Consider the following 27,964-nt stretch of genomic DNA (forward strand, 5'->3'; position numbering starts at 1 on the left):
GGGAAAGAGGCTGCGAGAAGAAGGTTCGCCTCTTTTATCTTTTTCCCTTTCGGGGTTGGAACGGGGTTTCGGATTTCGAAACTTTGAATTGAAATTACTCTTCTGGTCACAACACAGAAAGGGGGTTGGGGGTTGGGCTTCTGGATTTTATGAGAAAGAAGGCCCAATGGGCTTTTGGCTTTTCTCTCGCATCCATCCCTCTTCAGTCTTTTTTTGAGGTTTGACTGAGGTTCGCCTTCGTCCAACATTACAGCACCTGCATCAAGATGAGCTCAGAGACAGAGAGCTTCTGAGAGCGGTTTACGGCGTCAGAATATTGGAAAAAAATCTATATAAATAAAAGAGGAAGGAGCTACATTTTGACAGCCATTATTCCGAAAGTGATTCCTGTGCAGTAGAGTAGTAGTAGTAGTAGTGGTAGTCATCAAACATGAAATTACACAAACAAACCAAAAAGAAACCAGCATAAAACGAACACGACGTACGCATAACTCAACTGCTCTCCCTCTCGTACTGGTTGGTCTCCTCCGCTACCTTTACCCACACATTGGCTATTTTCTCCGCGTACCCCACCTGTTCCCCCAACATCATCCACAATCACACCGTTTTAAGAAACTCACCAGCTTAAGAAATAAAACACTTGAATCTTGTGAGATCTATGAACCAAGAATGCGATGCAACAAGCCCCACCAATCTCCCTTGCTTGTGTTTGCAACACATTCAAGTGTTTTATCATGTGTACGAAAATCATCATATTTCATAAATCTTTCAAGTGGGTAAGTATTGAACATGGATTGCCCTAGGACACGATGGGATAGGATACTATCCTCAACTTAAACAAACTATTTTCCAATCAAATTTTGAGCACTTTACAGCTAAAACAACCATCGAATATCGATTCCTGTGCAACAAACATACGAACCTACAGACATACCACCTGTTCCTAACCCTTTTAACTTCAGGCACCCATATATTCACCGTCTAAAACTTTTTTATCGTTTGTTAATTGTTACTCTCGTGCTTGAATTTCCTTGACTAGAATTAACCTAAGAGGGGAAAGGTTTTAAGAGTTTTCCCTCCTCAAAACGTCAACAATAATTGTAAACTACATATGAGCCTAAGATCCTTCACTCACTCCATGCATGGAGACAGTTACATTGGCAGCACTTATGATGTACTCCCTAATAATAGCATACCTGGTTCACCACAAAACCTTTCAACATGTTCAAGAAGTCTGCACGCCTTTCGCTGTCCAATCTCTCAATCTCACAACGGTTGTTTTCCTGCAATCATACACATCCATGATACGATAAGACTTCAGATTTTGTCAATAATATATAAGCAAAGGCTTCAAATGCATGCATGAGGGCATGGCTACATACCTTGATCCGTTCGTACTCTCTGATGGCGACATTTTTGGCATCCTCGGTGGCCTTGATTGTTTCTTTTAACTCTTCTATTTTCCGAATCCTTGATTTGTCACCGCCAAATACCTTTGATGCTGCGGCCTCCAGCTTTTCAGCTCTTGCCTCCAACGAAGATAGCTCTGATAGTAGCGTCTGCACTGTCAGTAGGGCACTAGATCTATCCGAGAATGCACCATGGACAGCCATCATTAAGCCAAGGTATTCATGGAGGGTGTCCTGCAACATACATCGATAATTCAGGGGATAAAAAAGGTACAGCTCAGATTGGAGTAAACGCTAGTATGATTCCAGTGTATGTTCAGACGGGGATCCGCCAAGTCAATTGGTTTACGGCGAGGGCTGAGCCCAAATTGAATGAATGAAGAGGGTTTGCAGTGTTCACATTTAGGAATCATTTTTCAATACAACAAGAAAACAAACACTCATTTGTATCATAAGGAATTCATAGTGATGAGCTAAATCTCCACCAATTGAGTAGAAAAATTTCCAAATTGAAACTTTACCAAATGTTTGACAGTTTGGGAATTCAATTCCCGGTAAAATCTGCTTGCTTTTACAGCTGCAGTTGCCAAATTCTTCGTATCAGCCGCACGTACTCTTTGAGCAGCGAAAACCGCTTCCTCGTTCTCGAACTTTGTTAACTTAATGAATGCTAATCCTATTTCCCCCAAAGTCTCCCCCATGTCTTGCTGGGCCTTCACCAGGGATTCAGCCTAAGAAAACATAGCAACAACATATAATTCCGAATACACCAGATCTAATGATGCGTCAATTAGCTATAAATATAAGAATTTACCTGCTGTGAAGCATTGATGATTTGTTGCTCAAGATCCTGCATCCTTTCTTTCTTTTCCAAAAATTCTTTATCTTCTTCAACCACGGGTGGTTTCGACCCACCCCAGTCAATGGCAACTGATTGTTTCAGCTCTTTGAACAATCTCAGTAAATCCCTACCTCCTTTGGCCGGCTGAACCACCTCATGTGGCGCCACTGCAGAGACTACACCTTCACCAAACAACTGTTTTGGCAGCTTCACTGCACCATCCAACATCCTCGAGGCCATATCCGTGGTAGTAGGTAGCGGCAGCTTGCCTTGCACCTGTAGAAACACCTTCAACTCGTCGCTCTTCTTGATCACAGGATGTGCAGCAAGCCTTCGCAAATATTTCTCCAGAGCAACTCTTCTCTGCTCCACGAATTCTTGCTTCTGCATAACTTGGCTCTCCACAACGCTCTTGTCTGGCCGCGGTGGGATGAAGAATCCTCTGTACGCCTCAGCCAATCGATCTGCCAAAGTAACAACATCCCTGAATCTTCTTCGCACGCTGAACTCGGATCCACCAAACTCAGGAAGATTTGTTCTGGTCGTAATGAGGTAGGTGATGTAAGTATTTCCTCCAGGAACGATGGAATTTGCGTTCTCCTGCTCTTTCTGAGGGTTCGATACAGTGATTCTGAGGTAATCTGAGCCGGAGGAAGACGGGGATCTCGAGAGTGAGTCAGAAGGTTGACTGTGAAAACTGCCGTCGTCGGCGCCGTTGATCTCGCTGATGGAACCCTCATCGAAAGGGCTGAAGATGACATCGGCGTAAGAGGGAGGCTCGATGTAGGAGTTGTCGCCGCTTTTGAGATTAGAACCGGAGCCCCGGAGATCTCCGTACGACGGCGGTGTGAGAAGCGGATCGGAATCGGCCGGAGACACCACGATCTGCGGGAGAGAGAGGGGATGGCGCGCGTCGGAGAGAGAGGACATCGCGCTGCGATAACCAGAGTAGAACTTATCTCCGTTGGCATCGCTTCTCGTCAAAGGGTCGTCGGTGCCACCATCTTCGGAGAGGACGAGATTCTCCATCTCCTCCCTCGACGCATAGAGATGAGCCTCTTCGAACCCCTCGGCATTTTCCGATCCCATCATCTCGTCTTCTCCGAAATAAACAGCAGAATAATTCAATGGACTAAGTTAATTGAAGTAAGAAATTCGCAGAGAAACAGAGAAGAAAGCTAGGGTTTTCCGATTTGGGGGAGAAGTCGAATTAAATGCCACCAGAGTTGCTAACGTGCGCCGGCGGTGCGCCGTTCGGATCAGGTGGTACACGTGACTGTTTCGCGACCTAGCGTGGCGTGAAGTGAAAGTCTCTCGTCAATGGGGAAGAATATAGGAAGTACCGAAGAATCTCTCTCGGTCTCGGGTCACTCACGAGGAATTTTCCAATGGGCTGACCCGCCCGGCCCGTTTAGGCCCATTAATTAAAATCCAGTCTTATTCTGAACCGTGACGGAGTCGTGGCCGTGATTAGGTTTTTTCACTCCGCCATTTCACATCTTCCATTTCTGCAACAGATCATCACTGGTACTTAAATTCAACGCAGCAGAATCGAGAAGTTTTCCGACAAACCAGATTAGCTCTGAACCCTCTTTAACTCTTTCCGTATGGCTTCGAAATTCGGATTGGCGGGTGGGATTCCGGAGCGACGGGTCCGACCCATCTGGGACGCCATCGATTCTCGCCAGTTCAAAAATGCTCTGAAGCTCATCACCACGCTGCTTTCCAAGTACCCGAATTCACCTTACGCTCTCGTAAGTGTTACCGACATTAGTTTCTGTCTTTCTTCTTTCGGTCTTCTTCCCAAGTGAGAACCGTAATCTGATGGAGTTCCTCCCAAATGCGGTTGTGTTTATCAGGCGCTTAAAGCTCTTATCTTTGAGAGAATGGGCAAAACGGATGAGGCATTGTCCGTTTGCTTGAATGCCAAGGAGCTTTTGTACAAAGATGATTCTTTGTTAATGGATGATCTCACTCTCAGCACATTGCAGATTGTTTTACAGAGACTCGATCACTGTAAGTGCATTCTCATACCCAACAAAAAGGAATGAAACTCCTCTGTTTTTTTCCCGGGTTTAGCTAAGTCTTATGTCTTAATATCATCAGTGGACTTGGCCACTAGTTGCTATGAGCATGCTTGCAACAAATTCGCCAACAATTTGGAGCTTATGATGGGTCTCTTCAACTGCTATGTTCGTGAATACTCTTTCGTCAGACAGCAACAGGTTGGTTGTTCAGTTTTTTTTTTTCAGTTGGTATTTGTCTTTTTCTCATTGTTTTTTTTTTGCTTGGTGGCAGACAGCCATCAAAATGTACAAACTCGCCGGAGAAGAAAGGTTTTTGCTTTGGTCAGTTTGTAGCATCCAGTTACAGGTACTGGCCGTGTTTGTCTTACCATCCTGTGATCAGGCTTTTCAAAGATCTGTATTGCTTTACTTAATAGTAACGATTTCCCACAGGTTTTGTGTGACAAAGGCGGAGAGAAGCTGTTGCTTCTGGCAGAAGGTTTACTTAAGAAGCACATAGCTTCTCACAGTTTGCATGAGCCAGAAGGTGAATTGCAGTTTACATGTTCTGGAAGTTGAGACTATCTTAAGACCTCTGAATCGTTTCTTTTACTGATTAAAGAGCGGAATTTTTGCAGCTCTCCTCGTCTATATCTCTCTGCTGGAGCAACAATCTAAATATAACGATGCATTGGAAGTGCTTTCTGGGAATTTAGGATCTCTCTTGATGATTGAAGTTGATAAACTACGGATACAGGTAGGTTACAAGGCTTCTTGGGGGCAAAAGATGAGGAATTTTCATAGTCATGCTTCATAGTTCTTATAACTATTTTCACAGGGATCTTCTAACTACATGTGTTTCCTGATTTGATTCTTATTTTGCATCCCCATTTATGCATAATGGCATGAATATTGCGCATATTGAACTCTTTTCCTGTGTGTTCATGCACCCAACTCTCTGACTTTAAGCTGACAGGGGAGACTCCTGGCTAGGGCAGGTGACTATGTTACCGCTGCCGACATCTATAAGAAAATATTAGAGTTAAGGTATGTTCCCGAAGAATGAGCCTCTCGACTATCAGTGATTTAGGGTCGGGGGTATGAATTCCAGTCGACTGCCATATGGTCTGTCGATATTGTATCTCAATGTTGTGCTTTTCATGCCATTATGCTGATATTGTCTTTCTGTTCTCTTGACAGTCCAGATGATTGGGAGTGTTTTCTACACTATCTTGGCTGTTTACTTGAAGATGACACCATGTGGAAGAACTTTAACAGCAATGACCAAATACATCCTATGAAATTCGTGGAATGCAAGTTTTCTCACCTTACTGATGAAATGGTGGTGATATTACCCTTCCCTATATTGAAAATTTTCATTTTTTATTGTTTTTTCCACTCAGCTGGTCCTAATGCCAATGCCATTCATGTTAAACAATATGCAGTTTGATTCTCAAATGTCAAGTGCATCAGATTTGGTACAAAAATTACAAAGAGATGCTCAGAATGCTAACTTAAGGGGTCTGTACTTGGTGGAACTTGAGATCGAGAGGAGAAAGTTCTTGTATGCAAAGAAGAACGAAAATAAGTTACTAGAATCATTACTGCAATATTTCCTCAAGTATGTCACTGCATGAAACCTTCTTGCGTTAATTTCTTCTTCTTGTTATTGTGAATGCTTTGAGTATCAATACAGATACTGCGAATTTGGAAGTACATGTATGTATAAAGTTTTATCACTGATGTTTTAATGTCCTTCTGAGCTTTTGTTCCTTTATGTGCAGATTTGGTCATTTAGCCTGCTTTGCTTCTGATATTGAAGGATTCCTACAAGTCTTGTCCCCTGATAGAAAGGCAGAATTTGTGGAGATGCTAACGAAAAATGCAGACTCCTTTTCTGAATCTCCAACTAAAGTGCTTGGTCAGTTAACATCAATATTCAAAGTCCAAGAATTGACGGGCAATATATTCAAGCTCCCTGTGGGTGGTGTGTTTTCTTTACTTTTTTCTGCAATTTCATAATGCTTGGTTGTTAAATTCATAGTTTTGAGGCTGCAGCTTCTATGGTATTGTTGTGCTTGCCATCTCTTTGTTCTTATCATGATGAACTCGTACTGGCTTGTGGGTTTACAGAATTTCTACTAATATTTTGTTTTAGAAAAGCCTTATACAATTGTGATCATGAAATTAATTTTTCTAGTGAATGCTCTATTAACCTCTTCCAGAACACTGTTTAATTAGTGGTCTATTCAACCTACTCACCATCCTATTTTTCCTCCTAATTTCCAGATATTGAAGCCTCTGCTGTCAAATTGGCAAAGCTGTACTGTGAAAATCTCCCCCTTTCTAAGGATTTGGACCAGCAAGAGAGCATGTATGGGCAAGACCTGTTATCAATCATAAGCAACATGTTGGTCCAGGTACTTGATTAGTTTTTAACATGCATGTTTCTCCTGTGCAACACACCTGTTTATTAATTAATCGCTGACTGTTGCTCTTAGTTATTCTGGAGAACGAGAGATTTTGGCTACCTTGCCGAGGCAATCATGGTTCTTGAATTAGGCTTGACTATCAGAGGGTCAGTACCATTCATTTGCTCTTTATGTATAATCGTTCTTCCTGCGAGTCGATTTTGGGTTTATCCAGTTTTTGCTATGCCATTTCGAGCAAAAAGTTCTCTTTTGCGGTAGCTTCTTCTGTATTTTTCCAGTTCATCTTTGCATATGAGACAATAAATGACACTGCCCCACAGCTTTTTATGGGTCTTAAATTACTAAGCTTAATAAATATTGTATCTTTGTGCAGATATGTCTGGCAGTACAAGATTTTGCTGTTGCACATATATTCATATATCGGTGCGCTTCCACTTGCGTATGAACGGTACTATGCTGGTCAGATTTCTTGTTTTCCCCCAATACAGATGATAAGAATATACTTCCGTGGTATATTCTTAATATCGATGGCTTCTCTCTTGTTCAGATCGTTTGTTACTGAAGGTTTTTTTAATCATCTGTTAGGTATAAAGCGCTTGATGTGAAGAACATCTTGACAGAAACTGTTTCACACCAGATTCTACCTCAGATGTTGGTATCTCCCATGTGGGTGGACTCAAATAACCTCCTAAAAGATTATCTCAAGTTCATGGATGATCATCTGAGAGAATCCGCAGACCTTACATCTCTTGCTTATCGCCATAGAAATTACACAAAGGTAAAAACTTTTTGGCTTCTCATGAAACTAATTATTTCCCTTGGTAATCTTCGTCCGTTCGTCTCGTCTCTGTTTGGCTAAAAGATTGGAATTTCATGCTGTTACGACTTACTGTATTACGTGACTCTTCAGGTCATTGAATTTGTCCTATTTAAACAAAGATTACAGCGCTCAAGTCAGTACCTGGTTGCTAGGGTTGAAACCGCTATTCTTCAACTAAAGGAGAATGCAAACAGCATTGAAGAAGAAGAGGTAATTCATCTGCAAACTTAATAGCGTAATTAGTTAACTTTTAGCTATTGGGATCCTCTTGTTTATCTAACAATGCATTTTTTTCGTTCTTCTCGTCTAGCGCATTCTTGAAAATCTGAAATGCGGGGTTCATTTTGTTGAGCTCTCAAAAGAAATTGGATCCAAATCACTGACATTCAATGAAGATCTACAAACACGACCATGGTGGACACCACGGCCAGAGAAAAACTATCTGCTAGGTGAGTTTTTCTTTGCGGTGGTTTGAGTCTTTGAGATCACTGGATTGCTAGTTATCTAATTAAGTCCTCTTTCTTCAATTGATGAAGCGTGTTGAATTCATTTTGTTTTCTAATTCTTCAGGTCCTTTCAATGAAATTTCTTACTATCCTTTGGAGAATGTGGTACGTGACTTAGTCTGCTGCCACACATACACATTTTATACGAGGCACTGATATGATTCCGATTCCTTTTATTCTCACAACTGTATATAGATTAAAGAGCGGGAAGAAAATGTTAAGCGATCCATCCAGAGAAAATCCCTTCTACCACGGATGATATACCTCTCTGTTCAGAGTGCATCAACAGCTTTCAAAGAGGGAATTGAACCAAATGGGTCTCTAACAGACCCCAAAACCTCTGCAGAACTCGAGTTTCTACTCGAACAGTATGCAAAAATGTTAGGATTTCCTCTCCTTGATGCTGTAAAATTGGTCTCGGAGGTCTCGACGGGTATAAAGGGTTCCGAGGTTAGCTTTTTCTAAATCAGTTTCTCCACTCCTTGGACTTGTATGCATTCATTGAATGTGATCTTGCTATTTATTAACTGTGGAAACATATATTGCAGACCCTTGGCCCAGATTTGGTTGACTGGTTAAACTTTGCGGTGCTTTGGAATGCATGGAGCCTGAATTCTCCTGAGCACTGGCTCTGTGTGAACTCGCTGCTAGAGAAGCTTATTCGGGATAGACTAAGATCGGCAGCGGAGTCGTCTGCCATCTTCGGTTCTTGCCAATCTGATCTTCAAACCTTGGTTCAGATAATCTCTGAACCAATGGCATGGCACTCTCTTGTAATCCAAGCATGTGTCCGATCTTCTCTGCCATCTGGGAAGAAAAAGAAGAAAACTCAACATTCAGACCAATCCCCCTTGACACAGGTGGTCAGAGATTCGATAGAGTCAATATGCAGGACGGTAGAAGAAGTTTCAAAGTGGGTGCTGGATCTGATCAATAAACCAGAAGAAGAGAAACTGGAGTATTTTCTGTCATCACTGAAGAGAAAAGAACACGAAGGAAGCGGAGGAGCAGGACAGGTAATGGAAGTGTTGGAGGGTCATGTGAAATCCAGCGGTGAATCAGAAGTCGGGAACTGGATATACGAAGCTCTGAAAAGATGGAACACCGAAGAAACAGCCAGGAAGACGGTAATGGCGCAGCAGAAAGTCCTGCGGGAGTTTCTACAGATATGTGAATCTAAGATCAAGCTTCTGGAGAAACTCAGACAGCAGATGTCCCATGTTTGATCTTAAAATGAAAAACCCTTTTAAAGAATTCCAGAAGATTCTCATGAACTGAACCTGTGGTCATTTGGACATGGCGATGCTGTTTTTTTTTTTTTTTTTTTTTTTTTATGTTGTTCGTATGTCGGTGGGAAAATTGTCCGAATTTCAGGTATTCATCCATTCTATTATTTGAAAGTTGGATAACTGAAAATCGGATAGATAGATATCGGATTTTAACATGTTTACAACGAGATAATATGTTTTAGTATAGGATTTTAATATGTGTGGGTACCGAATGATAAGAAAATAACCATTATACCCTTGATTTGTCAAGAACAAGGCCGTACGTGTGTATGTACATTATCACCATGAAGTTCTCGGAGTTTTGATAGATTATCTCAATCCAGAATCCTAATCTTGTTTTTTTACGTATGAGAAAGAAACATGCAAAACACGGATGGGCGTTTCGGTATTCGGTTCGGGTTTAGACCCGGAATGATTCGAATCGGTTCTTTGGATTTTATAAAAATAAATACCAATTAGATCTTATATTATTTTCGGCTTTGGATTTTACTAAAATTAATACCGTTCCACAATTTTACACAGTTTGAATCGAAAAAAATATCGTATTTTTTTATTCGATAAGAAACGAACCGAAATACCCACCCGTTTTTACCTAATAAATTAATTACTTTCTTATTAATCTTTTAATTGGTTATATTATTAATTAATCCTGTTTTTATGCCTAAATATTTGGTGAAACCTAAGCTTCCAAAATGGATACAGCAGTGTATGTGCGTGTGTGTATGTGATTATCCCTCCTCCGATGACGGACAATCCTTTTTCAATTATTTGTTCCATTAAAATGCATTCACTCTATTCATATGGTCGTAATTCGTATTTTATAAGGTTAGCGACATGTAATAATTTTTTTTAATGCAATAGTTTGATTTTCGGAGAGCACAAATAATGCATGCGACTGACATGATATACACGTATTTATATGAATATACATGCATTAGCATAGTTTACATGAATATGATTTATGTATGCATATACACACACGCGGATGTGTATGACGTTCGGTCGTGCATGCGTTAGCGCGTGGGGCCCACTTTCCGTGTATCGAATAAATGGATATAGCTACTCTCTTTCCTTTGTAACGATAATACCTCCTTTAAAAAAAAAGTTGAAATTAATTAATGTTGCCACAGACTCCCACGTCCTGTCTTTTACCGTATTATATGAAATATCAAAATATTTAATTTTTTTTTTATCAGGAGCAATGGGGCCCGCCCATGCATGTTGCATTTCCCGTTCTTCCACACCATATCATTTATTTCTTCTCTACTCAATTTTGACGTTTTCCCCGCCCAACCCTGCACAATATCTAATGCACGACTTATATATATATATATATCGACTACCGAGCTAATTTATTTACTAACAGTTGATGTGTTTCCAATTAAATAATACATGCATATGCGAACAATAATATTTACAACATTTTATTTTGATAGATTCTAATTCATATTATTGGGCGATATAGTTTCCTATTTATCGGGTTTTGTTTGCTGTATCTGGCCATCGCGTACATATGAAGTCCGGAGACCGTGACGATTATTTTATAAGATAATGGTTATGTGTGTTTCTTTTAATATAACTCATGACATGATAATAAAAAAAATTAGTTCAAATATATGTATATATATATATGCGTAAATTCTTTATAATTTTCAACTCTCCCTCAAATTCATACTTAAAAAACTCTCCCTGGATAATATAGTCATTTTCTCGATTTAACCAATTAAAGACGCAATAATTGGTAGTGGAATAATTAAATGATTAGTAACGAAGGGTTTATGAAATAATCACATATCAAAGAAAAAGGGGTTCGAGGGGCGCCCACTTCTTCCTCCATTCACTGTATATATACCGTTTCCGACCTTTTTTCTCGCAACCAAGTTCTCTAATATATGTGTGCTTATATATATATATATATATATATATATATATATGTGTGTGTGTGTATAAGTGTACACACTCATATAATATACAGATCTGAAAGTCCAAAACCTCACTCACAGTATAGGAGAAGCTGTGAAGCTCAGGAGGGATAGCGCCATGGACATGCATATACAAGTGCTTGTATATATATATATATATGTGTGTGTGTCTGTATACTGAAGACGATTATATATATCAGAGTGGCGCTATCTATCCTGAGTTCGATGGCTTCTTCTTACTTTATCATCATGCATGTCTCCGTAAAGTTCGTGGAGAATCTGTAAGTGCTTTATATTGATTATATATATATATATATATATATACAGTGATTAACTAATCCATCAGGAGGGGATCTCCCCAGCTCTGTTGGTTTGAGAGCCCACTTCCTGAACAAGAGGTCGTGGGTTCAACACCCAGGGTTATGGAGATTTTCCTTCCGGCCACCTTCGGGTGCTTCACATCCCACACGTGTGGTGCCGGTTGTGCGTGTGGGTCGGGATTAGTCTGTGCCCTTTGGGCCTGGGATTACCCGGTTATCAAAAAAAAAAAACTAATCCATCAGGAGCACACGAGAAAATGGAATCCTCACATAATTCATGAGTATAAGATCTTCAATTTTTGTTGTCTTCCCTTTTCTCCCTCATCGGCAAGAGGAGAAACATAAATACACAAACCTAGTACAATACATATCTTCTCATATATATGTATTCACATGTATGTATGTATGTATGTATGTATGTATGTATGTATGTATGCACACAAAGCATATATGATCTCTGATTGTTATGCTCTGCCATGTAGAGATCCGATCAATTTACATACAAGGCGAAGTTTTTAGTCTGATTTTCTCAATTCTGCGGTCCATATTATATATGAAACCGAGATCTATAAGTCAATTAATCTGCAAGTTGTCTGTTCCATCAATATATATTATATATATATTATTGTTGGGTAGATCCAACATTAACGCCGAAGGAAGATGAGTAGAAGATAGGTATGAGCTCTGTTAAACCGGTCAGTTTCGACTGTTTTACCTGTTCCGTATTGTTTGTCGGCTATTGTACAGAATCGGAGATTTACTGTCCATAATGCCGCCAATCCACGAGACTGGCTGGTGTTCAGTCCGAAGGGTTGTGCGATAGGTTCCCACAGTTAAAAAAAAATAGAGTAGAAGAAAGATTTGAATCCGCTATAAATAAGATGATATAAATGGATAGATCTTTGCTTGAGTTTGAGAAATATTACTGGTTCTAACGAAATGTAATTTATGCTCCTGTAATCAGCAAAAAAAGACGAGAAAGATAATATCATAATATCAAAATAATGTATGAGCTCATTAGTTGGTAGGACAATTTACGCTCGTGTGATTACAAAGTTAGATGTCGGCAGGCAAGGTCCCTCGCAGCACAATGAGGGACCTTGCCGACAGGCTTTCAGTGTATTTATACGCGCAAAAAGCTGTCGGAAAGGGATCGCTGCGTTTATCGGCAGACGCGGATCTCCCGCAGCGTCTTCAATTCTTGCATTATTATTATTAATTGCAAGACTATGAATCACGTACGACTCTAATCTGTATAAAAAACTTGCGAAATATACAATAACAGCCCGCCATGCAATTGGACTCGCATATGGTTTTTTTAGTAACCGGTTATTCTAATCAAGTTCTAGACTAATCTCGGGATCGGAAATCAATTTTATGATTTGGATAATATGCTTTCTTCACAAATTTGAAATTTGAATTTGAGCGGACCGAACGTTTTGCACCCCCGTTTCACCGGTTGAACTATCCAAATTTAGATGAATCATGCATGATTGAATAAAAAGCTTTATTACGTAGAGTTTCATTTAGAAATGCATGCATGTGTAATAGGCCTACAAAAGTTGGGTTTATTAAGATCATCACATTTCATTGGACATGCTTAAGAATGTCCTTAGCAAAGGAACTCATATCGCCCTCTGAAACTCCATTTCGAACCGTTTTCTGAAGCTCTTTGGCTCTGGCTCTCATCTCCATGGACTTAGCCTCTTCCCTGTCCATGAACCTCTTCACCTTGGTCGCGATCTCATGCCTCGTCACCAAAGCATTTCCGTCATTGACGATGATATCTTCCCTGACCCTTTCTCCTACTCGCCAATCCTCAACGATCAGCTTGCTGTTCAAGAACTGGTCCGCCATTAATGGGAACGTGAGAAAGGGCACACCGGCTCGGACGCCTTCCTTGACAGAGTTCCACCCGCAATGGCTCCAAAACCCTCCTACTGACCCATGCGACAGAACCCTCGGTTGGTCGCACCAACGAACCACCAGCCCTCTTTCCCCACAACCACCATTTCTCAACTGAGCCGCCGGCTCGGTGCGAGCCACCAACATGAACCTGACTCCGCTTTCAAGCAAACCAGAGAGGATCTCATCCATCTGACCGGCCGAAACCGACAAGTGGCTGCCCATGGACACGTACAGTACGGAACCTTCGGGCTGTTGGTCGAGCCACCGGAGATAGTCCTCCTGGTCGGCTGCGTTGTCGGCCCCAAGCTGTAAAGCCCCACCAACTGTGAAGACCGGCATGGAGAGGGCGGCTCGAATGGCGTCGACGGCTTGTAGTTCGAGCTCGTAGAGGGTGGAGAGTATTAGATACTGGGCTTTAGGCAACAGAGAGAAAGCATCTAAGATTGTCTGAAGGAAGAAATCGTAGGTTCCACCTGTCGGGCCGAGAAGGTCGACGAGACGAGTCGGAGACAGCCCAGGGAGATATTCCACCCGCTCGTTGCCTCTTTCTTAATTTGTCGACCCACATCACATATAAGAAATACAGTTTTCAAATTATAGTTCTATTTATATAAAAAAAAATCAAATGAAAGAAATAAAGAGTAAATTTTCTGTATTAAAAAAATCCAATAGGAATAAAGGGAAAAGGTAGAGAAAAATGCTTTTAACTGTATTTTTATTTTTTTTAAAGATGTTCCAAATGCATCTAAATAATATTTTTTTAATATATTTTATATTTATTATATTGTTTTAAATAACTTTTTCATATATATATTTTTTTTTGAATATAACTTTTTCATATATTTTAAATTCATTATATTGCATGAATTAAATATAGTTTTAATATACGAGAAGGGATCGAAATCTATCAAATTTCCACCGCAGTCAAAAGCAACATTAAAATATGTTATTTTATATCCAATATCTTAGGAAACAAACCCTTTGTACCTGTCAAGACCACCGGAAAGTCTCCGTTGTGCTGGAGAAGATGGAAATTCAGAAAGAGGGAAAACATGGAGGCGGACATGGGGAAGAATACGGCCACCGGAATATTCCTGCGGTTGGCGAGCCTCACCGCCCAACCCAATGCAGAATCCGCCATTATCAGAGTCTCCATCTTCGTCATCACCGCCTCGAAGAAGCCGGCGATGTCTCCTCCTCGTACCTTCTCCGACGGCACCACGTTTGGCATGGTCGCCACTCCCATCCTCGGCCGCTGCTCCGTCTCCGAACGCAGCAGCTCCGACCATTCCTCCGTCACTGCGAAGGTGAAGTGGACGTCGACGTCGGCCATGGAGTCGCACGCGCTCATGAGAGGGTTGATGTCGCCTCGTCCCGGGAAAGGCACGACCAACACGTGGCACACGTCGGAGCTCGCCATGTGTATCGTGGAGAAATGAGCAATACAATATGCAGATTTATAACTCTCGGTACCTACCACCGACCCTCTTATAATATTATATATATATATAATAATTAGCGAGGGTAGGTGACGATCAATGTCACGCTTCTCACTTCAGAATTTTCATAGGGTTCGACATTTCAATATTCGGTTTAGAATTATTTCGTTTTTATAAAACTATATATTATTCGGTTATTATATTACATTCCATTCGATTCGATTTAATTCAAATTCTGCTCTTTTATTAAAAAAAATTAGATTTTTTTAAAGAAATTTACGGTAAGTTTTTAAAAATTCAATTCAATTCTGCTTTAAAAAATTTAGTTTTCTAAACAATACTGTTTGAAAATTTTAGACGGTTCGATTAAAAAAAAATTATATTTTTGATTTGGTAGTTCGGTTTCAAAAAGTTGTACCGAAACGTCTATTCCTAAAAATTTTCATCAAATTGTATGCAAATATAGAAGTGTAAAACGAATCTGATTCGCGGATTGGTTCGCGAGTCGACCTATATTTTTTTCAAATTGGGTTTAGAATATTTGAATGTAAAAAAAATAGGTCAAAGTTCGTCACAACAGGACTCGTTGTGAGCCATTTCAATAGATTCACGGGTTGACTCATGAGTCAGAAAAAATATTTTTTTTTAATAATTTTTTTAATATTTTATATAAAAATTATATTTTTTAGATATTTATTTTGTTTTTGTTTAAAATTATAATTTTTTTAATAATATTTTAAATAGTTTTAAATGTTTATTTTTTTAAATATTTAAAATATTTAAAATTTTTTAAAATAGTTTTTAAAATTATATATTTAACTCGTGGGTCGGTTCGTATGGTCCACAGACTAAAACGATCTGAATTAGATTGGTGTAAAAACGGATTGGGTTGGACTAAACTAAAATATTCCCTAAATTGGATTGGATTGGGCCGCACCACTTGTTTTACACGCCTATACAGGTACTTCTCTTAAAACTATATCCGATTCAATTATATTAGGTTTGTTATTTGAGATTTAGAAACAACAACAACAACATGATCTCATTCCCAAATTCATTTGGGGTCGGCCGAGATATAGCATAGGTTTGGATTTGTTGGTTGCCACCTACCACAAAACCCTCCTCCTTTACCCGGGATTGGAATCGGCAAGACACGAGCGAACCCATGTCCAGGCGGAGTTTATTTCGGATTTAGAAAACAAAAAAAATTGCTTTTTGCTTAGTTTCAAATTTTTCTTTCCAAAAAATTAATAATTACCTCGTTTTATCTTATATTTTAGTTTATACTCAATTCGATTATTAACCAAATGGAGTAGGATTGAGCGTTTCAGAAAACGGTTCGGGTTCGAGACGAAATGGATCGGTTCGGTTCTTTCGATTTTACAAAAATAGTTACCAATTGGGTTTTTTATTGTATTTGGTTCGGTTCGGTTTCAGTATCGGTTCGGTTCGATTCTGAGTTTTATTAAAAAAATGATAGATTTCCTTTAAAAATATTCGATTTTTCGGGATTTTTAAAGTTCGGTTCAGTTCGGTTCGGTTCCGAAAAAATTTGGTTCTCTAAAAATGGTTACCGTTCGGAAATAACAGCGGTTTCGGATCAGAAAAAATATCGTTTTAACGGTTCGGTTCGGTCTGATTCCGAAGAACCGAACCGAAACGTCCAGTACTAAAGTGGAGTATTTACAAGTTTGAAAAAAAAATGGAAAGTGGGTCGAGAAGGGGCGGTGTTTGTGACCGTTGGATCAGATGACCGTTTGTGGTTCAAAAAACGTTACATATAGAATCCGGGCCGATTGGTTTCCATAAGGCCCAATTGTAGTTTGAAACGACGCCGTTGGAAATCACGTTTCGTCCTCGTCGTCGTCGTGCCCCGGAAGCGGATCGATCTCTCCCTCCGTCCTCGCTTTTCATTTTTTCCATATTCACCGGTAAATCCATCTTCTCTCGTCGATTCACTTATTTCCTATCGAAGAGAAGAAGGTCGGATTTGCCTCTCGGATCTTGATGGCTTCTACTAGCAGATCAGATTCTGTCGAAGAAGACGAAGATCCAGAAGCAGAGGTATAACATTTACCATCTCTGAACCTATCTTCATATCTGTTCTTTTGCTTTTTTCGAGATTTTTCCCCATTTTTTCCATTGATTTTGTATCCTCTGTAGCTGGAACGGTTCGATGATTTCACTCTAGCTTCTTCTTGGGAAAGGTATTCATCATCACGAGTACAATTACGTGTAAATATGTCATATTGCTTCTTTCTTTACCGCTGGGAATGTTACGACTACTTTCTTTAATCTTCAGGTTCATTTCCGACATCGAAGCAACTTGTCGCCAGTGGTTGGCCGATGGTCCGAAAAACTTGCTGGTATGCTTGCTCTCTGAATTATTTCTTCCATTTCGACCGAGTTTGTTAGCTGCAAATGGGATCGTTTGTGTTTCATTACGATCACATGAATATAGTATAGTTTGTGTGTCCGCGCTAGCTAGATTCTTTATTGAGAGTTTCCTGTACAACGATCAAGCTGGACATGTGTTCGGAGTCTACTTTAGTTTCATCCGTCTGCTTGACCTCTAGTAGGTTGTCTGCATTCTTATGTGACTGCAGGAAAAGGGTGCAATTCGTCTCGAGGAATCGGAGTATCTGTACAAGGTCAAATCTGACCTGAAAAGTGCCACAAAAAGTTATTGCATGGAGTTCTACTTCCAGATTGAAAATGGTGGTAGTCGGGAAGGTATTTCATTCTGGGTGCACTGTTTATATATGGGAGAAACTGTTTTCTCTTTACAAATCATCTGATATCTGAGGGTTGCAGTTAGAACTGCTGATTGGAACGGTAATTCACATGATCTCCAGATGTGCTTTGGGGTAAAGGACTTTCTGGTATGATTTAGTTTCATCGTACTTTTTCGAAACAGCTCCTGGCTTTCCTATCTATACTTCATCACATTGCATATTTCTTGCTTCTTCTAGTTAATTGCTCCACAAAGTGCTAGTGGGGTGGTTCTTGATGCACCGGAGTCTAGCAAGCTTTTGAGTTCTGTTGCTATTGCTTTGTCTAACTGTGCCAGGTACAAGGTCTAAGCCAGTGACATGACTTTATCTTTATCCACATTGGGAAAAGCTCTTACAATATATTATTCCTCAGTAACATCAAATTGATATTGGGTTACACCTAAAATAATTCCGATACCTTTGAAGATTGATGTTGATGAAAATGTCTTATTCCCAGCATCAACGAGACTCTTTGCTCATTAGATAATAAAGAGGGAGTTTCTCTGGGTGAATTACTTACAAGAGATTTTCATGCAACTTTGGCATGCAGCTTGTGGCCAGCATTTGTTCCTGTCCATGATCCTTCACGGAAAGCATATATTGGAATCCAAAATATGGGAACTGTTTTTACCAGAAGATTTGAAGCAGATCGTATCGGTAGCCAAGTCCCGGTGAAACTCATGCATCTGGAAGGACTATATGAGTTGTTTGTTTCTAAGTTTGTAAGTCTCTAGGCTCATACTCCATGATAGCAACAACTTCTTGGCACTATTGCTCATTAGGCCAACATGAAAACATTCCAAATGCTGACATTCAAAGATGGAGAGCTGGTTGCGGTTCAACTATTCTTGATATTCTCATCTGTCGTTTTCTCATTTTGAGATAGCGTTTACTGAATACATCACATCACAAACTTAATATTAAAAGGAAACGTAGTTTCCTATCTTCAGTCAGGATCCCATCTAATGTTGGTTGTGCTCGCATGTAACTGAATGATCATCTGCTATTCATGACAGTGACATATCTTACTATGCTTTTGAAGGTTTATTCTTCGGTGGACTTCGCCATGCATATTTTCAGAGTTCATTTCATGATGAGGCTGACCTACCAATCCTTCCCTTATGATGAGGATGACGAGGAAAATGATATGGATGGGATTATGGATGAAGACGCAGAAACGGCAGAAACCCATGGTGGTGAGACACGTAGCAAGGTGCATTGGGATGATGACTGTCCTTGGAGTGAATGGTACTCTGCTGAAGATCCACTTAAAGGTACTTCCAGTTTTCTAATGTTTTCCTTGACTATGATGGTATCTTGTATGAAGAATTGCATCTTTCTGGGCTATATAATATGACCTTTATGGATTTTTGTTTTACCACACAAACTTACATAGTAGTTAGCTTGGTTTGTATTTTCAGGGTTATATAACTCTATTACTCGTCCGTCTTATATGCCACTGCATTCCAATGTAGGGGAGAAAATAACCGGCATTTGACGAAATTGTCACGTCTATAATTGAAGAATATGGTGGTTTTTACCTTTGGTGTTTGTGACGCAGCAAATCATTTTCTAACCTGGTGGCCGATGTGAACAGGATTTGAATTGGTAGTCACATGGTCTGACAGGACTGTAGAAAACACACTTGAGATGGCTGAACTTGAAAATGCTTCACCCAATGAAGCTGAGAAGTGGGCATTGCGTGCAATCTTCTCTCCGTATCTGTAAGAAATGCTTCTTGGAATGTGGTTCTTTTTCAGTCTAGGGCTGTTATCATAGTTGCATGCGTTGTTAGTTTTTTTTTTTTGTTTTTTTGCTTTCAATTCTTGGAACAACAGAAACTGTTTTCATTAGGGATGATCCTTCGCAAGAGAAGAGAATTGATTTTGCTTCTCAACTCCTCTGTTTGGTGGAGGCATTGGATATGTCTTTTGAAGCTCAGTTTATGGAAGATTTTGTGTCAGGTATGTACTGTTTTATGTGCTTTGAATTTTCTGCCCACGTTTTGATCGCATTTTGAAAATTCCACAAACGAGGAATTTGGCTTCTCTAATTTGATCCATATTACTTCTTTGGTTTTCATACACTGAATTAGCTGGACAAATTTCTCGACTTTTTAGAAGTTCCCTGCTTTTGTTTATATTTTCGAATATCTTTCAGTTGAAAATCCAAGTCCTGAAAATTTGAAGACCGCAATGATCGTACCTCCTCCAACGGTTCTCGATCGTGTAGTTAAAGATCTCTTTCATGAGGGTACTCTTCTGGCCACAATTTTATATAAGCATTTTCCCATAGATGCATGTATATGTCTTGATGTTCATGCCATGGTATCATGAATATAAGCCTCCGCTTCTGTTACATCTGCTGGAGGATCTTATCCCGATTGTCACCAACTTCCTTGGTAAAAATTAGAGTGACCATATGGTATTGTATTTACTACCCAAAAAATCCTTCTAAGATTGTGGCATGGTGGTTAAATTTGAAGCAGGAATATTTGGTACCCACACCCATAGATCGAAACATTCTGAGAATCAATCTGCTCTATAGTTTCACTGTTCTTATTTAATCTTGCAGGATCTAAACTCCCAGATTTTATTAAAGGCGAGCACAAGTTATCTCGAGCACTTAAGGGTGCACCGCTTGAATCTCTTTTTGCACAATTCTGTTTGCACTCAATGTGGTTTGGCAACTGCAATATCCGTGGTATGCGCTTCTAGATCAAGCTAGTTTTTGTTCATCTGTACATCATCATATGCAACACAGGTTGAATGGTCGGAGACCAAGTAAATGGAGTTTCTTGTTGATGGATGTATCACACCTTTCTTTCCCTCTTTCCATGTCTAGCTATTGCTGTTCTCTGGATAGAGTTTGTCCGTGAAGCTCGCTGGTGTTGGGAAGAGTCACAACCATTGCCTAAAATGCCAGTCGATGGTTCTATTGATTTGTCCACATGTTTGATCTATCAAAAGTTGCACCTGGTAATCCCCTAGTACTGTCAATAAGCAGAATATGCCAAAAAGTACTTTTAGATCTTACTGCAAAAAAAAAGCCATGTAAGGCTCTTCATGGCATTCTTTTTAATTTTGTGTAGCTTTCGATATGCATTGAGAGAAAGCATGAAATGAACGAAGAGTTTTTAGACTGTATAGGAAGTGAAGACAGTTCAGAAGGTGCTGTGGAGGTATTTGAATAAACCTTTTGTTTTCTTCTCCATTGATTTTTATGTATCAGCAGTACTTATTTTATTTAATCAATCAAGAAGAACAACAGAAGTATATATTTGCTCAGTACAACCCATAAAAGGTCTCAACATCCTTAAACGAACCCGATAGAGGATCCTTGCTTCGCTAACACTAAATAAAGAAATTTCCAGTAATTCTTCTTTCGTTTTCCTTGAGGTTTCTTTTACCTTGTGTTAATCCTTATGGGGTGCTTTTCCGTGTGTTGCCATGTAAGTATCCCCCAGTCTCTCTTGCTTTTGGTTTCCTTTACCTTGTATTAATCTGTATGGGGCGCTTTTACGGTGTTACCAGTTGCATGTATATATCCTACAGGTTCCTGCGCTGTTGATTTGAAATTTAATTTTCGAATGAATCTTCAGGATCACCACACTGCTGTAAAGACCATGAATACATCTGCAGATGTAGAGCTACAGAGGAAACTTGACAGGTGAACTAAGCAAGTGAGAGCTCTTAGGTTCTCCTTCTCAAGAATTAACCTGATTGCAAATTGTTCCAGTTACTTGTTTTGTTTCTTCTTTTCCTTTCATTTCCCATTTTTTAATAAATGATACACTATTACACTCATAATTAAAAGCTTCCTAGAAAGGATTTCTTGACCTAGGCATGTTTTAATTCTTTTTGCTTGGTTTACAGCTCAATCACAGAAGCTACTGTTGATGGTTTGGGATTTGATTCAGAAACTGAGATCAGGAGTTCTGTGGAATCAAGACCAGCAAATGGCATTAGGAGGGGTTCAGCTGGACCAGTGGGGACCATGGTACTCCTGAAGTCACACCAGAGCCTACATGCCCCGTTTACACTCGTTAGTGTTCAAGTTGACTTTCTTATTATTTTGTTTGTGTCCCTTCAAAATCTTTCGCTCGAGGAGTTGGTCCCATATTACCGAGTTATTGCAGGATCCTCCTCTTATGACTGAAGATATGCATGAAGAAAGACTTCAGGCTGTTGAGGCATTCGGTGATTCTCTTGTAAGCTAAAAAATTGTTGCCAGTACAAGTTCATATATTTGTCTTACCTATATAGTCTCAGCATGTGTATTGCTGCTTGAAAAATGCATAAATATTGTCCTTTCTCTCAGAGATTTTGGCATCTGATTGGATGGCTTAGTGCTAAATGCTCTTGTAGCTTGAATAGGTTATTTTAAGTGTTGATAACTTGATACAAATCTCCCCAATGATGTTCTGTATTGTATGTTGTGTATACATTTCTGATCGATTATCTCTCCAACTGTCTACTGAGGAACACATTTTTGTTATTAAATGCAGAACTTTTCTGGCCAGCTAGAGAAAGATATTTTATTGTCAGGTGAGATTTGATTTGATCTTTATCATCTAGCAATAATATTGGAGGGTTCATTGGTAACTCTCCTTCGATTGATCATAACATGATTAGTCTGAACCTGAGGTCATCACAACAACAACAGAGTTTTAAAATCTCATCTATTACATTCCTCGGCTATTTTCTCATCTTGTGTAAGTGACTGTAGACATGTCAGCATTCAAAGCGGCGAACCCAAATGCTGTGTTTGAGGACTTCATCCGGTGGCACTCACCCGGAGATTGGGAGAGCCAAGAACCTAAAGATGCTAGTCCATCCATAGGCTCCATGAAGGAATGCTCACAAGATAAATGGCCTCCTCATGGCCGCCTTTCTCAACGGATGTCTGAGCATGGGAACCTGTGGAGGAAAATTTGGAATGACGCACCTAGTTTGCCAGCCTATGACCAAAAACCCCTTCTAGACCCGAACCGAGAAGGAGAAAAGGTCTGTGTCTAACTGTTCTCTGTTATAATCCCCCACATTGAATAAATGTGAGATCAGGTGAGGATTAAATACACTCTCAAGTCTCAAGGGCTTTGTTCTCCAAAGAGTTAGCTTCTATGGGCAGAGTTCTATCCATTAGTTTAGCAGTAGGGTGCATTGAATTTATACAAGTTATTACTAGTATCAAAGCTTATCCCATGTTGGAGTCCTAATCTTGTGGAAGGGGCGGAACCTGGAAAATCCTGGAGCATCTAGAATGGTATGATCCTGTAAGCTATAGGATTGGTTGACGGCTTATAGAAAGTATAATAAGCTTTCTTTTGGTAAAAGCTAGTTTTTTAAGAGTGAATTGCATTCTGTTATGTTTGTGGCAGTTGATATATTTTCTCTCTTCTCTGTCGATAAACTTTGTGTGTTTGACATCGGGTATCTCCATGAATGTCCCAGATTCTTCATTACTTGGAAACAGTACGGCCGCATCAGCTTCTTGAGCAAATGGTCTGCTCTGCCTTCAGAGCATCAGCCGACACTCTAAACCAAACTAACTATGGAGACATGAAACAGATGACCGCCAAGTTGGAGCAACTCTATTTCACCATGAAATCTACCCTTGGGATGCTACAACGTATTATCGCTTCCATCCGTACAAAAACTCTGCCTTTTTCAACTTTACTTTTTCTCTCTTCGAATTTTCAACGTCTCCATTTTGGATTTGAATGCAGGGAACAACCTTCTGGACAGAGCTGAGACGATCAAAGACCTGAAACGGCTATGCATTGTCTTTGGGCATGTCGAAAAGTTAATCACACTCGCGGCATCTCTTCATCGGAAGTTCCTCGAAGCACCACGCCTTGCTCAAGTGATGTTTAGTGACTTCTACAGCTCTTATGTTCCTATGATGGGAATGGGCTCAAAGGAAGAGAACGAGACCCGGAAGGTAAATGCCCCATTCTTTCATGATGTTCTCTAACTCTCCCTTCAAATTTCAGCTGAGACATGCAGTGCAACTGATAGCCCCGGAATCGGATCTATCGATGAAATAACAATAAAAAGCAAAGATTTTTTCCTACGGTAACAAAGTTTAGGTTGAAGGGGAATCTTGGTGCATCGGTTGACTTGTTGTTGTGACCTGGATGTCACGGGTTCGAGAGTAGTTTCTTGCAGAATTTTATGCAGGGTAAGGTTTGCTTGCAATACACGGTGGGACCCTTTCCCACTGCTTTGTGCACTGGGCTGCCCTAACAGGGTTTAGGATTCCCGGTTCCCCGTCCAACCTAGGATTGGAATCTATCAGGAAAAATAACAAGGAAACGAATGAAAACGATAATTTCAGCACTAAAAAAGGGGCGTGAACCCGATCCATTGTTCGAGGGGTGAATAAGTCTCGTGCAATTGTGACTAAACAATACTTGGATAGATACAACCCCGGGTTTACAAGTGACCTTTTTTTTGTCTGGTCTCAGGACAATGAAGTGAGACAAGAAGAGGTGAGATTCAGAGAGAGGCAGGTGGTGTCGAAGCTGTTTACGCAGCCATCGGCCAACCAGTCATGGAGGAAAGTGCTGAGTATGGGGAACATTCTCAACGGCCATGAACCGATCCTAAGGGAGATCATATTCTCGAAAAGAGACAGCGCGAGCGACGGCAACCACTACGCGAGCGAGCGAGGCGGAGGGCAAGGCGTTGGCGAAGGAGGAGAAATCGAGACGCACAGAATGTACGTGTCCGGAACCTCTAATGATCTCCGTGTTGCACTTTCTGTCACATCGTGCGACTAGATTCTTTCCAAGTCATAGCGTGACACAGAAAATATTGTTTCATTGTGGAGTGTGGAGTAATATTATACACAAATAAGAAACGGTGGATCTTTTAAGCGATCGTTTTGAATGTTAAGCTGTAGGAATATCGAGATTGAAATTTATATTTGACACATTAGTGAAACTCTGAGTTCAATAAGTATTTGAGAGAGTGATATTTTTTATTATTATTACATGTATATATACAATTGAACTACCTCACACTTACAAGTATTGTTTCATGTTATCAAAAAAGAAAATTACGCTCTTGTCATAATCTATGGTCAAACTCTTTCGAGGAAAGTCGCCGGCCCAATAAATGGGTTGAGCCCACATATAATAATGGTCAACCTAATACCAAATCTTAATTAAGTCCATCTGCTCCAATTAATATTATTATCATCATCATCATCATCATTATTATCATCATCATCATCATCATTAACATTTACAATTTCCGAAGTGTTGGTATTATCTAGAATGAAATCATCGCGATTCTCCATCAACAACCAAATTATAATTTATATCTGCAACGACAAGTCGGCAACCAACCGTGAACGAGCAAAACAGGCTCACATGGCTACAAAGCTCTCCGTATACTCTCTCTCTCTGCTTCCATCTCCTTTTGTTGACTCATCGTCTCTCTCCCTCCCTCGCTTCCCCTCTCCCATTGTTCCCTCTCTGCCCCTTCATTTCGCCACTCGGTGTACCTTTCGCGCCAGATTTCCCCTGACCACCTCCCGGATTTCTCGCCGGAGCCTAACGCCATCCCTCGCCGTTATGTTTCCGGATAATCCGGTTCTATCAGATGTCTGCGCCTCTGGAATCACTACCGTCATCGCCTTTGCCTGCCTCCGCTTCTGGGGGGAGTTCGGCAAGCGCGGCATCTTCGACCAGGTCCGGAATTCGGTTCGCATACATACGCCTATACGTACACTATACGTTCGCACGAATACACAGGCGTGTATAGTCTGAGGTTTCTGTTGGAATCCGCAATTTCCTGTTGAAGCATTTTTTCTAATTTTGATTTTCTTTGGCTTGTCTGGGCTGAATTTGGTAATGGCATTAATGGCGACGGCAGAGGTCCCAGTTTAGTTGAGTTTAAGGTGAACAGAGGCATTTGGTTAGAACACTGTTGCAGAGCTTTTTGTGACGGGAAGGGAAACTTGGATTAAAATGTATTTACTGATCAGGAAACAAGAGTGGCAATAAGTTGCATCTGATAAGAAACCGAATTTAGTGGAGATTTTTTGCCGAAATCTGCGGCTATCATCAAATAATTACTGTTTCCTGAAAAGTCAACTGTGCTCTGAATCTAAATGGCGCAGTTTCCATGGCTGTATCTGCATCTGCATCTGCTTGACTTAGTACCGTATCAAGCAACCATGAAGCTAGTCTCTAGATTTGGTCCATTCCTCCACGAATGTGTGGTCTTTTTCGCATGTCTTTGTTTGTTTTAATTGGTAGATGTTGGACTTTGGACTTTGGCATATTCTCTTTATCAAGTGGTTTTTTCATTGAGATTTCATAGGTAGAGAGAAACATAAATTAGGTTCTTGAAGCGTCTTGCAACTAAATACGTTACTCACTTGCTCTAAAAGTTTGATTGATCAAACTGGAATGGCTGAGTAGGATGAGAAGGCAGTCAACTCGGCATATATGATTGCATATATGCCAATGCAATGAACTGGGAGTATAGGATAACAAATGGTATGGGAGGCCTTTCTGATTGAAACCCAAGTGGCAGATCTTCTTTGTTTCTTTGTGTCAGACTTTGGTTTAGCCTCTGCGATTGTGAAACTTCATTTTCTGACTTGTGCGATGTCGGTGTGCAACTTAGGCCTCTTGAAGTATTTCACATCTTATCTTGTTTTCAGAAACTCGTCCGGAAGCTTGTGCATGTAAGCGTCGGGCCAGTTTTTATGCTTTGCTGGCCACTCTTCAGGTAATGCTGCTGTGAAGACACGTGTTTTTTTCTGACAATGTTTTCTCATCCGCTTGACCGATAGAAATCATTTTCAGCTCTGGACTTCGCGGGGCAGTTTTAGCTTCTCTTGTCCCTGGAGGTAATATTATACGGACGCTGCTACTGGGTCTTGGAGTATACCACGATGAAGGAACGATCAAGTCAATGAGCAGATATGGTGACCGCAGGTAGCTGAATTTTGTATAAACAAACACACGTTATACGCTTAGTGTTTGACCATTTCTCGTCAATCCTAGTTTCTATTATCAATAATTGGTTACTCTTTTGTATCTTTGCTTCTTAGTCACTTCACAAATTTTTGTAGATGCTTTCTGCAACAGGGAACTGCTTAAGGGGCCACTCTATTATGCATTAGCAATCACTTTATCTTGCGCATTCTATTGGAGGACATCCCCAATTGCGATTGCAGTGATATGCAACCTTTGTGCAGGAGATGGTACAGTTAGTTGATCCATTCGAAGTGGCTTCTCTTATTCCGGAAACTTGTGTATTGGCCTTTGGAATTCATTAAATGTGTTTCAATTCTTGAATCTTGATGCGATAAACATGTCGAAACCATAATAGGTATGGCTGACATTGTGGGAAGGAGGCTTGGAACTGAGAAGCTTCCTTACAACAGAAACAAATCGGTAGCTGGTAGCATTGCGATGGCAGCAGCAGGGTTTTTAGCTTCGGTTGGGTAAGTCTTCTCTCTCTCTCTCGGCATTAACTACATGGCCATAGAGTCAGTTGCTGGTGCGTGTTGACAAAAGGGAAACTTGTGACAGGTACATGTACTACTTTGCTTCCTTCGGCTACATAGAGGATAGCGGAGGAATGATCCTTCGTTTCTTGATAGTATCGACTGTGGCGGCTTTAGTAGAATCAATCCCCATAAGCTCGGAGATAGACGATAACCTCACCGTTCCCTTAACATCTGCCTTGGTGGGCACCCTCGTCTTCTAGTGTTGTTGCCTTCTGTCCCTTCATAAAATCCCGCCTGGTTCAATTCGATAAGGCGAATGTATTTTTGTGAAATCCCTGTTGTTGTTGTTGTTGTATTAGGAAAAAAATGTTGGCATTGTAACAATGCACTTGCTTTGAGAGTGTTAGGAACTGAATAATGGATGGACGTTGTGGGAAAGCGGGCTGGTCCTCTTGATTAAAGGCACCACACCACCAAAGTTTATGCTTTTGCCTTTAATTCTTGACTAGAGTGATTGTATGAGTTTTTTTTTTAATTCAATTTGTTTCGCTGGATATTTGATACAACTATATTCATCCGAAAAATAGTTTTGTTGCAATTAAATCGCATCTTTTCTCCCGACGACCACTCCTATCAACCAAGTATACTAGTCGATTTATTCCGATTGGATTAGATTCTTAGAGTATTTGGGTTATAGTTTAGTATTTTGGTCTAGTATTCAAATTCGCGATAATGAAACGTCATTCTAACGGAAATAACGGGTATATATTTCGATACAAATAATTTCGTAAGAGTTGACATTGAGTGAATTCCTTCTCACAATC

At 40.2% G+C, this 27,964-nt stretch overlaps 5 protein-coding genes across 7 annotated transcripts; 3 read left to right on the forward strand and 2 right to left on the reverse strand.

Annotated features, from left to right (window-relative positions):
- Positions 1 to 314: 314 nt before the first annotated feature.
- LOC104799386 (sorting nexin 2A) lies at positions 315 to 3,552 on the reverse strand. The gene is made up of 5 exons (XM_010521886.2): positions 2,224 to 3,552; positions 1,931 to 2,140; positions 1,383 to 1,643; positions 1,197 to 1,283; positions 315 to 573 (listed from the first exon to the last, which is right to left on the reverse strand). Exons 1-5 carry the CDS (start codon positions 3,340 to 3,342, stop codon positions 493 to 495), a joined length of 1,758 nt encoding a protein of 585 aa, XP_010520188.1. The 5' UTR covers positions 3,343 to 3,552; the 3' UTR covers positions 315 to 492.
- Positions 3,553 to 3,720: 168 nt separating this feature from the next.
- On the forward strand, positions 3,721 to 9,350 carry LOC104799387 (phagocyte signaling-impaired protein). Of its 2 annotated transcripts, none has more exons than XM_010521887.2 (19): positions 3,721 to 4,004; positions 4,110 to 4,266; positions 4,357 to 4,475; positions 4,549 to 4,623; positions 4,710 to 4,803; positions 4,895 to 5,013; positions 5,233 to 5,303; positions 5,457 to 5,601; positions 5,702 to 5,877; positions 6,041 to 6,243; positions 6,546 to 6,676; positions 6,758 to 6,834; positions 7,062 to 7,136; positions 7,274 to 7,466; positions 7,599 to 7,718; positions 7,819 to 7,957; positions 8,079 to 8,119; positions 8,210 to 8,464; positions 8,563 to 9,350. In XM_010521887.2, exons 1-19 carry the CDS (start codon positions 3,858 to 3,860, stop codon positions 9,238 to 9,240), a joined length of 3,015 nt encoding a protein of 1,004 aa, XP_010520189.1. In that variant the 5' UTR covers positions 3,721 to 3,857; the 3' UTR covers positions 9,241 to 9,350. The 2 variants fall into 2 exon arrangements, with proteins under 2 accessions (XP_010520189.1, XP_010520190.1); XM_010521888.2 differs by having other exon boundaries at positions 5,457 to 5,598.
- A 3,685-nt stretch (positions 9,351 to 13,035) lies between these two features.
- On the reverse strand, positions 13,036 to 14,598 carry LOC104799722 (UDP-glycosyltransferase 87A1-like). The gene is made up of 2 exons (XM_010522362.2): positions 14,441 to 14,598; positions 13,036 to 14,001 (listed from the first exon to the last, which is right to left on the reverse strand). The coding sequence occupies exons 1-2, from the start codon at positions 14,592 to 14,594 to the stop codon at positions 13,133 to 13,135; spliced, it is 1,023 nt and encodes a 340-aa protein (XP_010520664.2). The 5' UTR covers positions 14,595 to 14,598; the 3' UTR covers positions 13,036 to 13,132.
- A 2,004-nt stretch (positions 14,599 to 16,602) lies between these two features.
- Positions 16,603 to 24,646, forward strand: LOC104799388 (rab3 GTPase-activating protein catalytic subunit). Of its 2 annotated transcripts, none has more exons than XM_010521890.2 (22): positions 16,603 to 16,956; positions 17,056 to 17,099; positions 17,195 to 17,258; positions 17,499 to 17,625; positions 17,707 to 17,774; positions 17,865 to 17,962; positions 18,217 to 18,388; positions 18,709 to 18,940; positions 19,264 to 19,390; positions 19,521 to 19,630; positions 19,827 to 19,919; positions 20,241 to 20,369; positions 20,511 to 20,644; positions 20,758 to 20,847; positions 21,268 to 21,335; positions 21,542 to 21,710; positions 21,805 to 21,876; positions 22,174 to 22,213; positions 22,395 to 22,672; positions 23,120 to 23,297; positions 23,395 to 23,609; positions 24,136 to 24,646. In XM_010521890.2, the coding sequence occupies exons 1-22, from the start codon at positions 16,900 to 16,902 to the stop codon at positions 24,448 to 24,450; spliced, it is 2,880 nt and encodes a 959-aa protein (XP_010520192.1). In that variant the 5' UTR covers positions 16,603 to 16,899; the 3' UTR covers positions 24,451 to 24,646. The 2 variants fall into 2 exon arrangements, with proteins under 2 accessions (XP_010520192.1, XP_010520193.1); XM_010521891.1 differs by having other exon boundaries at positions 16,904 to 16,956; positions 17,472 to 17,625.
- A 337-nt stretch (positions 24,647 to 24,983) lies between these two features.
- Positions 24,984 to 27,703, forward strand: LOC104799389 (farnesol kinase, chloroplastic-like). Its single transcript, XM_010521892.2, has 6 exons — positions 24,984 to 25,365; positions 26,346 to 26,413; positions 26,491 to 26,622; positions 26,776 to 26,891; positions 27,020 to 27,134; positions 27,223 to 27,703. The coding sequence occupies exons 1-6, from the start codon at positions 25,045 to 25,047 to the stop codon at positions 27,398 to 27,400; spliced, it is 930 nt and encodes a 309-aa protein (XP_010520194.1). The 5' UTR covers positions 24,984 to 25,044; the 3' UTR covers positions 27,401 to 27,703.
- The last annotated feature ends 261 nt before the right edge of the window (positions 27,704 to 27,964 follow it).

Source organism: Tarenaya hassleriana, unplaced genomic scaffold, assembly GCF_000463585.1.
Source record: "Tarenaya hassleriana unplaced genomic scaffold, ASM46358v1 Cleome6, whole genome shotgun sequence".
NCBI lineage: Eukaryota > Viridiplantae > Streptophyta > Magnoliopsida > Brassicales > Cleomaceae > Tarenaya > Tarenaya hassleriana.